General features: G+C 49.7%; 1 protein-coding gene across 5 annotated transcripts in view; it reads left to right on the top strand.

Annotated features, from left to right (window-relative positions):
- Positions 1 to 13,872, top strand: part of TTC7B (tetratricopeptide repeat domain 7B) — a 239,873-nt gene that overhangs the window by 16,662 nt on the left and 209,339 nt on the right. For all 5 annotated transcript variants that reach the window (XM_082617199.1, XM_082617197.1, XM_082617195.1 and 2 more), the window contains exons 2-3: positions 6,815 to 6,969; positions 10,620 to 10,788. In XM_082617199.1, the coding sequence (XP_082473325.1) occupies positions 6,815 to 6,969; positions 10,620 to 10,788 (324 nt within the window). The remainder of the gene's footprint in view (positions 1 to 6,814; positions 6,970 to 10,619; positions 10,789 to 13,872) is intronic.

Below are 13,872 nucleotides of genomic sequence, written 5' to 3'. Positions count from 1 at the left end.
GTCTGTGGACATGAACCGGGGACCAGAGTCCCCTGCGGGGGGCTAATTCCCCACACTCTTCCTGGTGAGGGCCCTCGGGAGTGGTCTCTCTTTGGCTTCAGGCTTCCTCTCTGTTTGTCACTGGGAAGCTGGCTTCTGCCACCTCAAACCCCCAAAAACGCCCGTGGGAAAGTTGAATCCAGCCCCTGGGCAAAGCTGTTTCTCACATAGTACTACTGGGCTTCCCCATCCTGGGAAGTACACCCCGGCCCCACTCTGCAGTCCTGATGCTCTCCCCTGCGCCTGGGGGTGTGAATAGGTAAGTGGGGGAAGAGATACTCAGATTTAAGTCTTTCGGTAGCGGGATTCTGTGTTGCGGCTGGAAAGCTCTCAAGGCAACCGTAGGGTGCACCTTGTTTGCTACCCAGTTCTCTGGGATCACCTTCCTCTCTTGCCTGGTGTCCAATGTCTGGAAAACTGCTTTTCTTTTTTTTTTCATATATTCTGTCTTGTTTTTGTGTTTATTTTAGATGGGAGGGTAAATTCGGTCCGTCTTGGCTGGAAGTAAAAGTCTATTTTTAACATTTTGATCCTCTTTTATATTTAATTCTTTAATACGGTGGGAATTTATTTCCTTGTGTGCCCCGAGGTGCCTTATTTCCTTATGCCTCATGATCCCAGTATGTAGTGGGACACACGGTTGGGCCATGACAGTGGGGTGGGGGACGTCTGTTTCTTTTGTCAATAGTGGATTCTGTTTGGGAAGCTGTGTGGTCCTTGGCCAGTGCCCGTGGAGCCCCGTCCATCACTAGCCTTGCAGCTTCTGCATAATTTCTCTGGCATGAGCTGCTTGATCTTTTTAAATAATTAAATAATTAATTAATTAATTTTTGGCTGCGTTGGGTCTTGGTTGCTGCACACGGGCTTTCTCTAGTTGCGGTGAGCGGGGGCTACTCTTCGTTGCAGTGCGCAGGCTTCTCATTGCAGGCTTCTCTTTGTTGCGGAGCACGGGCTCTAGGTGCACGGGCTTCAGTAGTTGTGGCACTTGGGCTCAGTAGTTGCAGTTCACGGGCTCTAGAGCGCAGGCTCAGTAGTTGTGGCGCACGGGCTTAGTTGCTCTGCAGCACGTGGGATCTTCCTGGACCAGGGCTTGAACCCGTGTCCCCTGCATTGACAGGCGGATTCTTAACCTCTGCACCACCAGGGAAGCCCCGAGCTGCTTGATATTTTTAAGATTTCTGTCCTCCTCGTTGGGAGAGTGAGTGGCAGGGAAGTCACCTTTTTTGAAGGGGGGTCAAGAAAACATAATTTGCTTGGGAGATTAATTAGAGCCTGGAAATTTTAAAAATTTCAAAAATGATTTTGTAGCCACCATGCTAAATTTCAAATTAGATTGTAAGCTCTTTACTCAGACTGTGCAGCTCCTTTTAGAACTGAGGATCTGATCCTTGCCTATCTGACAGGAAACTCCCCCGACTACCTCCTCTCCCCCTCCCCGCCCTTCATGGTTCAGCTCTTGGAGTTTCCCCAAGCAGCTGGTCTGTGTTATGCCTTTGCCTATTCTGTTCCTTCTGCCTGGAATGCCCTTCCCCACCTTTTCCTCCTTGAAAGCATAGACCTGTCACACTCTTGCTGAAGGTTTGGTCTCCTCCTCCTTCTCCTCCACCCAGCCAGAGCCACACGCATCTCTGTTAGAGCCCGCACCATGTTAAATGGTCTTGGAGGACCAGAACCTCCGTGAGAAAAGGGGCACTGTCTCCTGATTCTGAGGAGAGCCTCTTCCTCTAGGCTGAACCTCTGCCAGGGCCTACCCCACTGCGCTGTGAGCACTAGGCTCTCTTCACGTCTTGAATCAAGACTCTGGCGCGTGGACTTCGCTGGTGGCGCAGTGGTTAAGAATCCGCCTGCCAGAGCAGGGGACACGGGTTCGAGCCCTTGTACGGGAAGATCCCACATGCCATGGAGCAACTAAGCCTGTGTGCCACAACTACTGAAGCCCGCACGCCTAGAGCCCATGCTCTGCAACAAGAGAAGCCACCGCAATGAGAAGCCCATGCACCACAACGAAGAGTAGACCCCACTCGCTGCAACTAGAGAAAGCCCTGGTGCAGCAACAAAGACGCAATGCAGCCAAAAATAAATAAATAAAATAAATAAGTTTTAAAAACCAACAAAACAAACAACAACAAAAAGACCCTGATGCGTTGCCCCAGTGTTAGGCGATCGGTGAACACAAGGGGACGTGAATCCCACACAGCACTAGGGAGTGGTTCGTACACTCCTCTTCAACTATGCAGCCCCTTGTTTACATAAACACCTTTGCAAGCCTAGGAAGTAAAAACCAATGAAAGAGGAGAGGTGAGAGTCTAGGGGTTCTACCAAAGCCCTCAGCTGGGTTCTGCAGAGTTCTGTTTAGAAAGCAGTGAACTTGGGGAGGGGCGTTGGTAAGTTTCCTCAGACAGTGTTTCTCCACTGAAAGCCTGTTTTGTGTTTGGGAGATCTAGTCAGGATACGAGTTTGGCCACTGTAACAAAGGTCAGAATAACAGCGACTTAAGCAGAACAAGGTAAAAGTTAATGTTTCTCTCTCATGTACTCATTGGCCATAAGCAGCGCCCAGGGCTTGTGGCAGCTTCTGGGTGTTAGAGACCAAGGGTCCTTGTGTCTTGCTGCTCGCCATCCTCAGTAGATGCCTTCCACCGTGTGGTCTGGGACAGGTTGCCAGTATCTATGAGCACAGCCACATCCCGGCTGGTAGGGTGGGATGAAGAGGGACTGGATGGCAAGGCCCTGGCCCAGATGCTGCGTGTATCCCATCAGCTGTAACTGAGCCACACGCAGCATCTAGCTCCCGGGGGCCCTGGGAAGCTATGTGCACTGATGAAACCTGGGCATTCTAATGCTAAAGGAAGAAGGGGAGAATGAATATTAGGGGGCGACTGGCAGATTCTACCACAGGCAGGGACAGGCCTACCCTGGAAGGTGCAGCCCAAATGCCTCTGCCTGTCATCGAGTTAATTCACCATTTATTGTCACTCTTTGCCAGATGTTGTGCCCGGCCCTGGGACTCAAAAATAAATGACAGGGGCTTCCCTGGTGGCGCAGTGGTTGAGAGTCTGCCTGCCAATGCAGGGGACACGGGTTTGTGCCCCGGTCCGGGAAGATCCCACATGCCGCGGAGCGACTGGGCCCGTGAGCCATGGCCGCTGAGCCTGCGCGTCCGGAGCCTGTGCTCCGCAACGGGAGAGGCCACAACAGTGAGAGGCCCGCGTACCGCAAAAAAAAAAAAAAAAAAAAAGACACTCAGGTTCTTCCTTTAAGCCTCTCCTTATAGTCTAGAAGGGATTGGGGTGCTCAAGGTTGCTGGGATAGCTGGGGGTGGCTTGGGATGGGGCATGTCGGGGAGGAGATCCACAGCGCTTAGAGATCAGTAACGACCAGCAGTGTTCTCAGCATCCCAGAGCCTTGCAAAGGCTGGGAGGAGTGAACCTCGCTGGCACATGTGGAGAACTTAGCCAGGACCTGTGTTCCATGCTAAGGGATTTGGGCGTCACCCCGTGGTGATGGGGCTGGGTAGGGAGGTGGGGGAGGGTGAACCTGTGAGTCTGAGTTGTGACCCCAGCTGGTCTTCTCACTCACCACACCCTGTCCTCCAGCCACTTTGTTCGATGCAAAGGACGCTTGCCTTTGCACCTTGCCAACGCTATGCTGTTCCCTCAGCCTAGTTTACCCTTCCCTGTCTTGTCTGCCAGTCCAGATCCTACTCATCCTTTAAGGCCCAGCTGAGTGGTGTGGAGGGGCAGCTGGAGGGGCAGCTGGAGGGGCAGCTGGAGGTGAGCTGGAGGGGCAGCTGGAGGGGCAGCGGAATAATTCAGAATAATGCGGAATAATGTGGAATAATGCGCAGAGAGGAATCCCCAGCTCATGTGTCCAGAGAGCCTTTCTTAGAATTACCCCCCAAAATGCTGAGGTTAAATCCTAGGGTCAAAGTCACAGAGCAACAAACTGAGATTTAAATCTAGGACTCTGAATCCCATTCTACTTTATTTTATTTTTTGGAAGCTTGAAGTATACAGAAAAGAAATTCAAAGTATACTGGTAGTCTTACCACTCAGAAATAACCACTATTAATATCCTGATATATATATATATATATTTTTAAATTTATTTCCAATTTTTATAGAAGAGTTCACTTTTTCTAAAAGTAATATTACATGATTCTGCTCAATATACATAATTCAGACTTTAAAGATGAGAGCTTAAGAATTATCCCAAATATTTTCAGTCAGAAATTCCTATCGTTTCCTCCAGTGATAATCATTCTAGATGTCTCTGTAGGGATATAGACAGATTTAAAGAGAAATAGACACACTTTGATAAGTAGTGATCATATTCCTATTTAGTAGAGTAGCCACTAGCCACATGTACCTATTGACCCCTTGAATTGTGGTAGATTTGAATCAAGATGTGCTAAAAGTGTAAAGTACACAATGGATTTAGAAAAACTAATATGAAAAAGAATGTAAAATATTTCAATAACTTAAAAAATACTGATTAGTGGTTAAACTGATAATATTTTGGATATATTGAGTTAAACAAATTATATTAGTAAAATTAACTTCACCTGTTTCTTGTTTCTTTTTTAATATAGCTACTACAAATTTTAAAGTAACATGTGGCTTGCATATATTTCTACTGGATGGCAGTGCACTCTTAGAAACTGTGTTAGTAAGTATTCATGGAGAGAAGAAACTGAATCCGAAGGGATTGTTGAGCTCCAAATAAATGCTTCACCATGTGACAGTCATTTCCTAAAGAGTCCAATAAAGCTTTTTATAAAAAAAATATTTATTTATTTGGCTGCACCGGGTCTTAGTTGCTGACATGTGGGATCTTTTAGTTGCGGCACGTGGGCTCTTAGTTGCGGCACGTGGGCTCTTAGTTGCGGCCTATGGGATCTAATTCTCTAGTGACTAGGGATCGAACCTGGGCCCCCTGCACTGGGATCGTGGAGTCTTAGCCACTGGACCACCAGGGAAGTCCCCGATAAAGCTTTAAGAAGATTGGAGTCATGTTTGTTTTTTTTGTTTAAACATATATTACAGTGTTTTGAAGGATGAGGGCATGGCCCCCGAAGTTCCTCCCAGTTTTTGACGTATTATTGTTTTTGCATCATATTAATTTACAACAGTCATGTTCTGTTTTGTAATTCTCGTAGGCCTGCAGGCCTCTGCCTACATGTCCTTCATCCCTGAGCCCTGGATTTCTTTACCAGCTGGATTTCATTCTCAGGAAGGACTCATGCTTCTGGGAGGAAGCCGCTGTTTGGGCTGTCCTGTCCATGTGGGCTTTGCTCCGTATCCCCGGGCTCTGTGCCGACATGGCCTTACGGCCCTCGGTGTTGATGCGGCCATGGGGCAAGCCTGACGTCCTCCGCATCTTGTAGGCAATTGCTTTCTCTTCTTGGACAGCTGAAGAATTCTTGTGTTCAGTAGCCTAACTCAGCTCTGTTTTTGTGTTGCTTGGTTCCTCCCAGGACCCTCGGTCTCGTCTCTAAAAGATTATTTTCGGCTCCACAGTGCACAGACAGAGGCACTGCTGAGAGCTATAGATTCAGCAGCTTTGGGTCACTGACCAGAGCACTTGGAAAGCCTCTTGTTACAGCTCTCGGCCTTCGGTAGACCTACTTCCCAAAATCTCAGTGGGTCCTCTGTGATATTTTCTTTTAGTTAATTTTAGATTACACAAATAATGGGCAAACCTGTTCTCCTTTCTAGGGCCAGGACATTACAGATAAAGCTAAAGTCTAATCGGCCACTAACCCCCGATGAGTTTCTCCTTCCTGTATCCCAGTGGTAACTACTGCCATGGGTTTGAGGCATATCCTTCCAGACCTTTAAAAATTGCTTTTATATTTTCATACAATTATGTTCTGTCCTTTCACAGAAAAAATAGACTGTGTTCAGGCTGGTGTATGAATTGTTCTGGGTTTACTCAGAACAGTCTGGATGTGTGATTCCAAAGAGCTGCTCTTAGAGTGAGGTTTTTATGCTAATTAACAAGCCAACACAGACATTAACAAAGAAGTATAAGTAATGCGCTCTTAGGAGGAGAACCTTCGTACAAACCTTCCCAGATATTATGTCTGTAGAGCTTTGACTTCTAGGCAGAAACAGACTGCACGCATTCAGGTCATTTTGACACAAACTTGTTTTAAGAATCTGAGTGCACAAGACTTTCTACCAGCTCATGTCCATGTATAAGCTGTAGACCACAAAAGAGCTAGAAGATTTCACTGCATTGTCTCTGAAAAATACAGAGTATTGGGTTTTGTGTGTTTTGTAGTGATCATGCTGAATAAATCATAAGACAGCTTTGTGTTTTCTACTGAACTTGAGCTCTGTCCAGATTAACGAGTATCCATCTTTCTAGTTCAATAAATATGGGACAGAGAAATGAATGCTTGAGCTACCACCCTTTTGCTTTCATACTCTGGAACATTCTTTTTTTTTTTTTTTTCTTTTTGCGGTACGTGGGCCTCTCACTGTTGTGGCCTCTCCCGTTGCGGAGCACAGGCTCTGGATGCGCAGGCTCAGCGGCCATGGCTCACGGGCCCAGCCACTCCGTGGCACTTGGGATCTTCCCGGACCGGGGCAGGAACCCGTGTCTCCTGCATCAGCAGGCGGACTCTCAACCGCTGCGCCACCAGGGAAGCCCCTGGAACCTTCTTAACTAATTAAGAGAATTCACTGTAAGATGGTCCTGAGGTCCTTGGGGAGTCCCGGCACACAGACCATTCCTCACCCCCATTTAGCTTCTCACTGTGTTCTTTGTAGATGACATGGCAGAGCTCCTCCTCGGGGAATCAAAGCTGGAGCAGTACCTGAAGGAACACCCCCTGCGGCAGGGGGCCAGTCCCCGAGGCCCCAGGCCCCAGATGACTGAGGTCCGCAAGCATCTGACCGCTGCCCTGGACCGAGGGAACCTCAAGGTACCGTGGGCCTCGGGATGAGGGCTCAGAGGGATGGGATATGCTGGCTCTACTTCCTCTGGGCAGTGTGTGCTCGGGAAGGATGCCCAGGGACGAACTGGATGACGGGCGGAGCACATCTGTGGCTTGTCTTCTGAGGAGCAGGCCAACTCCCTGTGCAACTGATGTGGGGCTTCCAGACCAATAGCTTCTCTCTGATGAGAGTCTCTAATGGCACATTATCCTGAGAAATGGCACTAACCTTCCCCAGGTGCTTGGAATAAAGCTGTTATCTGTGGCCCAGGACTCAATCTGACACTTTGTCCCACTGAGAAGAGAGAAGTGAATCAGGAATGTCACTTACCGCATGGTATCCTGCCTGAACTGTGCAGCTCGTGAAACGTCCCAGGCAGCTCTGGCCTGGAGCGGGGTGCACACTGGCGCCGGCAGGCCTGGGACCTTGGTGTGGGAGGGAACCAGAGCAGGAACTTCCCTCTGCCTGAGCAGTGACCCTAATCCTCATGGCACAGGAAACCCTAAGCGCTGCCTTCTCTCCATCTGCCCTGTTTCCTGGTCTCTGTATTCAGCTTTCCCTCTCCATTTCACATCTTCCCTGGCTTGCTTCACTGAATCTCTTTCATCTTGCCTTCCCTCCCCCCTGCCCCCTTCCCCACCCTGTTACCTCACTGACTGGTTTCTGGACACTTCCCTGCCCGAAGTCTGGCTCTTAACTGGTTTCCTGAAGTCAGTCTTGTTCAGATAGCTGACTGTATCCCAGCATTCCTGTCAGCTTCTTCAGGGTCCCTTTAAAATCTCGGATGTATTCTCTCTTGGGGAAGGGTAGTCTTCAGTGAACTTCTAAAGCTCTGACTTCTTCCTTTCTTCCTTCCTTCCTTCCTTCTTTCACTTTTCTTCCGAGTTAGGGACAGTTGTCTCCATGTCAGTTGTTCTTAACGAAGATAGTTCTGGTGACATTGGTGGGTCCTAATCAGTGGGGAAAGGGTGGGGGGACCTCATAGTGACCGCTGGTCAGACGCAAGTGTCCTTCCAGGAGGTATAAGGGTGAGACTCTGTGTTGGGGGGAGAGGTTGAAGATCACTGCTCCAGGCCTGGCACCTGGCTAGTTTCTATCCCACTTCGAATCCCCCTACCTCCATCCAGAAAAATTAACCTTTAATTTTACCACATGTTCATAGTTTTTACTCCACAACCCAGTGTGGTAGTAAGAACATTGAATTTCAACTTAGAATTCTGAGTTTACTTTCCAGTTGTGGATGTATAAGCTGTGTGACCTTGGGAAGTTACTTAACATCTCTGAGCTTCACATTTCTTATCTGTAAGTGTACTTAGCTCAAGGTCGTTTTGAGTCTCAGGTGTAGAAGTTCTTTCACAACTGTATAGAGCTAGATACATGTCAGTTTTTGCTATTTTATTGGTTCTACCTAGAGAATTTTTCTCCTGTTGCCATTTTTTAGCTCCCTCTGCCTTCTAAAGAGTGTTCCAAAGTCGTATTGCTCTTGCTTGGGAGGGTTGACCCACTCATGCGGGCTGCTGTGAAATTTCCTCTCCTCTTGACCTTAAGTTTGAGTGTCTCCTAGCTGGAAGCTAGGGAAAGCCCTGTGCAGACACAGGTGCCCACAAAACACAAGTGAATTGAGGCTGGAGAGACCAGAGCGAGGTAGCCCTGTGGTGGCAAAGAGAGCCCGGACGAGGAATCAGGAGGCCTGGCTTCTGATTCAACTCAAGCAAGTTGCGCTGTCACGGGCAAGGTAACATGGCACCAGGCTGGAGCTGCTCCCCTCTCCCCCTTGGCCCAGGGGCCTCGGCCAAGCTGTTTCCTCCTCTGCACAAGGCCATAGATTGGACTTGCCCAGCAAGGCTCTCCATGCTGTGCGTCCATACTGTGCCTCTACTCTTGGAAGTTTCTTCAAGCTCCTGCATATTTTCCATCTGGCCCTTCAAGTTTACCTCTTTTTTTAAGTAAAATTTTTTTCGGGTTTAATTTTTAAAACTTTTTTCTTGTGGTAAAATATAAATATCATAAAATTTGCCATTTTAACCATCTTGTAGGTTCAGTGGTTTTAAGTGCATTCGTATTCAGATCACCACCATCTCTCCCCAGAAACTTTTCATCATCCCAAACTGAAGCTCTGTGCCCAGAAAACACTAACTCCCTCCCCCTCCCCCTTCAGTTTGCTTTTCAGCCAATGGGTCTCAGTTCTGGGGAAAGAGGGAGAACACAGGAATCTCCTAGGAAGCCTTTTCAATATACCCAAGCCTGCCCTGTCCCCTTCTCTGGTGGAGAACCCCTGTGGTGGATGCTTTTTTTTCACAGCTCTTTTTCTCTTTTCTTAAGTCTGCTTTGATTTCTTTCTCTGTTTCCAAATATAATTCTGACGTCTTGCATTGGTGCCATTCCCTTGGGCCACTCTTAAAACCCTTTTGCTCCTTCATTCTCTTGCCTGTTCTATGTCCTCTGCAGTGCTGCCCCTGCTCCCTTGCAGGGACTGCCTGGAAGCCAGCCACCTTGGCTGAAACAGCGGCTTTGCCATGCTCTGGCTGGTTACCTGTGTATCGCCCACTCCATCTCAGCCATAGATTACAGGATAGTGCAGCTTCATGGTGTGCTTCTGTAAGCTGAAAAATCTGGCTTTGTATACCTGGGGTTCCAATGAGAATGCCTAGAAGAGGGCGATAAATCTGTTTCCTTATATAGATGGCTGGGTCGCCTCTAATTTCCCCAGTGATGAGTGGGGCTCAAGGATGGGCTAAGGATGAGGTTGGTGGGTGTGGACTGAGGAAGCCAGCCTCTCCCGATGGAGAGGAAGACGAGCCCATCAGGGTTAGAACTTGCAGCCTCTGGGAAGGGACCTGGGTCAGTAACCATAACAAGCCGGAACAGCTCAGCGAGAAAAGTTTGTCCCTGGAAAGAAAGCAAGTCCTGATTTTTGCACCAATTTAGAAAGGCTCTCTCCTTGGGTTATTTGTGTTACAGTCTGTGGTATACCCCCAGTGCCGTGGGCAGGACCCACCAGGATGTCCGTGGAGCCTCCTTTTCTGAGACAGGTGCTCGTGTGTTTTGTTCATAACGCACGCCTTCCATTCTTGCCCCAAACCTGAGGCCTGAGGGGAGCCTGTTTTACAGCAGATTTATTGAAGTATAATTCACATGCCATATAATTCATCCACTTAAAGTGTACAGTTCAGGAGCTGTGCAACCATTACGTCAATTTTAGAACATTTTCATCACCCCAGCAGTAAACCTGTAAGTATTAGCAGTCATCTCTCATGCCCCCGTCGTCCCAGCCCTAGGCAACACTAGTCTGCTTTCTGCCTCAGCAGGCTTGACCGTTCTGGCCAATATACATCGCCTGTGTGACTGGCTTTTTCACTCGGCGTCATGTTCTTGAGGTTCACCCATGTGGTCCCAGGGGTCAGCACTTCGTTCCTGATGATGGCTGAGTAATATTCCGGGGGGACGGTGAGACCACATTTTGCCTCCCCCCTCATCAGCTGCTGGCCACATGGGCTGTTTCCGCTCTGGGGCCCCTGTGAGCAGTACCGCCAGGAAGGCTCCCACGCCCGTCTTGGTGTGGAGAGCCGCGGGGCCCCGTGGAAGCATCACACATCATATCGGAGGAAAATGTTTTTTTCTCTCCTTTTCCTTCTAGTCAGAATTCCTACAAGAGTCCAATCTGATCATGGCCAAGTTGGATTATGTTGAAGGAGACTATGAAGCCGCTCTCAGCATTTATGCCCGGGTGGGCCTGGAAGACTGGCCGCTGACGGGCGTCCCCCCTTACAGGTTGCGGATGGCCGCGGACGCCTACGCCACCAAAGGTGAGGCCCATGCCTGCTCTCCTGGGGGCCGTGCCCCGGGTCGCGCTGTCTGGAGCTGCAGGGCCTCCCTGAATCCTGCGGTTTGACCCCTGTGCCCTTGGCTGGGCTTAACCCTGGCAGCGCCTGGTGAGGCCCCTGGGGTTGCCCCACCACAGGCACTGGATCATTTTAAGCCCAGCGACACGGTGTTTCCTTCGAGCTGCAGCTCCTCAGTTGTCCCCGAAGGAACAACATTGCAGTAAAGTTTCCTGATGATTAATGTGCAGCTTAAGCAGGGACGGTTCTTGGTAATTAAGATGCCGCCCAGCGTATATACAGGGATCCTTATCATATGGCCAGTTGGCCATGTGGCTGATCTCATTTTTATTCATCAGTGCCACCTCTGGGTTAATTCAGGCTCAGGGGTCACTGTAACAGCCAGTCATGCAGTGTTTATCTGGGGGTCTAGGGGCTCAGGGGATAGAAGGGGGAAATGTTGCCCTGGTTGCCACAGAGGAGTTTGTAATCTAATGTGAGGGAGTGCAGTCCCACGGGAAAAAAAATGACAGAAAGCCAGGACACACACATTAGTTGACCTTTCAAGTTTCTAATTCCTCATCTATGAAATGAGTGTAATCACATCCACTTCATAGAGTTATGAGGATTAAGCCACATAATGTATGTAAAGCACTTACTAAATGATATTTTTAAATGTCAGCCCCAAACAAAACAGCAAATGGAAAAAGCCAGGCCCGGTAACAGCTTTTCAGAGGCAGGAGAGGTCACTGTAGGCCAGCAGGGCCAGGAAGGCTTCCTGGAGGACGAGGGACACTTTGAAGTAGATTTATAAAGGCCTCAGTAAGAAGGAGACCCTCTGAAAGCAGCTCCTCTCCTTCCTGCCACCTACCATCCAAACCATGCAACGTGGCTGACTGTGGCCACACAGAGGCCCGGGCCCTGAGTGGGTTGACCCTCTAGAACAGCACTGAGCTGGCCACTTGTCTGCAGCCGGCTGTCTGCCTTGGTTATCCTATGCAATGTTGAACAAAGACCCAGCCAAGGCACACTTAAAGAGCCTTGTGACAGGGGTGACATATTCACCCAGTTCCCTGGGGAACCTTGCTCAAGCGCTTTTAGGTCCCTCTAATTAATCTTCTCAGTGTCCCTGTGGGCCGGGAAACAATGCTGTCACTCTGACAGGGCACAGTCCTTTGAGGCCGTCTCAGGGGTTCTGAGGGCCTGGGCCTGGGCGTGCATCTGTCTGAGGTCTGTGCCACACAGCTGCCCTCTTTTCTCGCTGGTGTTCACCCAGCACCTCACATGCCTTTGGCTTATGGGAGCTGTGTGTGTGTGTATGTGTGTGTGTGTGTGTGTGTGTGAGAGAGAGAGAGATTTGGGGCCAGGAACAATATTGTACAACAGAGCAAGGCTTCATCTGGCAGTTTCCAGTCACCTGATTGACCTGGGGCCTGCTGGCTTGTAGCCAGGAGTTGGTTTGTCCTTTGAGGGTGGAGCATGACTCCAAGGCCTGATTAGCACCAAGAGCTCAGGTCTTGATTTGGGCTCTGAGATGGCCTGGTGGGGCAGACTGTCTGCAGGTGGCACCACCAGCTTAGTCTCACAGCTGCCATGCAAAGTGGGCAAGGGGGACAGGAGGCTTGGTCCCCAAGTCTGGCCCTGGGTGCTGTGAGATTAGCAGTGGGCCCCGGCCACGGGGCTGAGGCATTTGGCTCTTGGGACCTGCTGGCTGGCTCATGGGAGAAGGGAACAGCTGTGCCCTCACTTCACCAGAGTAAGACTGGGCTGGAGCAGAGCCCGGGTGCACCTTGGATGGGCACGCACCAGCCCACGGCCCTCCCCTGTGCCACCTGTGTGCTGCTGTTGGCCGGGGAATTGACCTGCACACTTTCACAGGTCACCCCAACGTTTCCATGGTCCCCTGAGGTCTGACCCGACCCAGGTTCTCGGCCAGAGTCAATGTCCATGAACTCCCACATCTGCTCTTACAGCCATGGCCGGGAGCAGATTCCCCTGGCCAGGTAATATAGCCTCGGCTTGTTGGGGATCAGAAGCCAACATGATTCCGTTATGAGAACCTCCTATGGGCCAACACCACGTTAGGGTTTTATTGTCTCTTTCATCCTCCAAACCCCTAATTTACAGACAAAGGAAATGAGACTGGGTGAGGTTACTAGGAATGATATGGTGCCTACTGTGTGCCAGGCACTGTGGCCCTTATTTGGCTGTCTCAGCCAAGCTTCACCATCACCCTATGAGGTAGACACTATTATTTTTTCCATTTTACAGAGAGAAAACCGAGGCACAGGGATGTTAGATATGCTGCCCGGGGCCCTATAGCTGGGAAGTGGTAGAGCTAGGACTCAGCCTCAGTGGCTGGTTCCAGAGCCCATGCTCTCCTACTGAGGGGCAGGAGGGGGACTCAGTCTGAAGAGCGTTCAGCTCCAAAGCCCACGTTCTTACTCTGCTCTGTTGGCACGTGGATGGGAATGCGCTCAGGCCAGGTAAGGTTTCCACAGGTAGAAAGCATTCAGGTCACTAGAGAACACCCTAGATTTGTATCCACACCCCTCCTCTCAGCCCCACCTCTCACGTTCCTCTCCCTTGACTCCTTGCCCAGGTCCCTTGCTGTAAGTTCTGGCCCTTAAGCTCACATATCCTGTCTTCTCTGACACCCTCCGGGGCTCACCCATTCAGAGGCCATCGCGTTTGATAGTATCACAGCCCCGTAGGTTAGAACTACTCAAACCTCGTATTAGAACTAGTTGTACTGCGATCAGACAATCCTGCCAGTCTGTGAGTTCCACTCAAGGAGGAACTGTTTTGTCCGTTTGCCATCCTCAGAAACTAGCACGGTGTCTGGTGCCTAATTGGTGCTCAATTATTGATTGAAATTTATAGAAGTTCCCTTGCTCAGATTTCTACCAAGGTGCCCATCGTGTAATTCAGGTGATCCTGGGTGCCTTTGCTTCTAGCTGTCATGGTCAGGTGCACTTTCTTTGCCCAGAGGTAACATACTGAGCATATTTCGATAATTCAGACTTACTCGCTGCCAGTTATGGGGTATACCTGTAAGAGCATGTTGAC

Source organism: Mesoplodon mirus (assembly GCF_964341445.2).
Source record: "Mesoplodon mirus genome assembly, chromosome: 4".
In the NCBI taxonomy this organism is placed as follows: domain Eukaryota; kingdom Metazoa; phylum Chordata; class Mammalia; order Artiodactyla; family Ziphiidae; genus Mesoplodon; species Mesoplodon mirus.
This window is presented reverse-complemented; position numbering and strand designations above follow the sequence as displayed.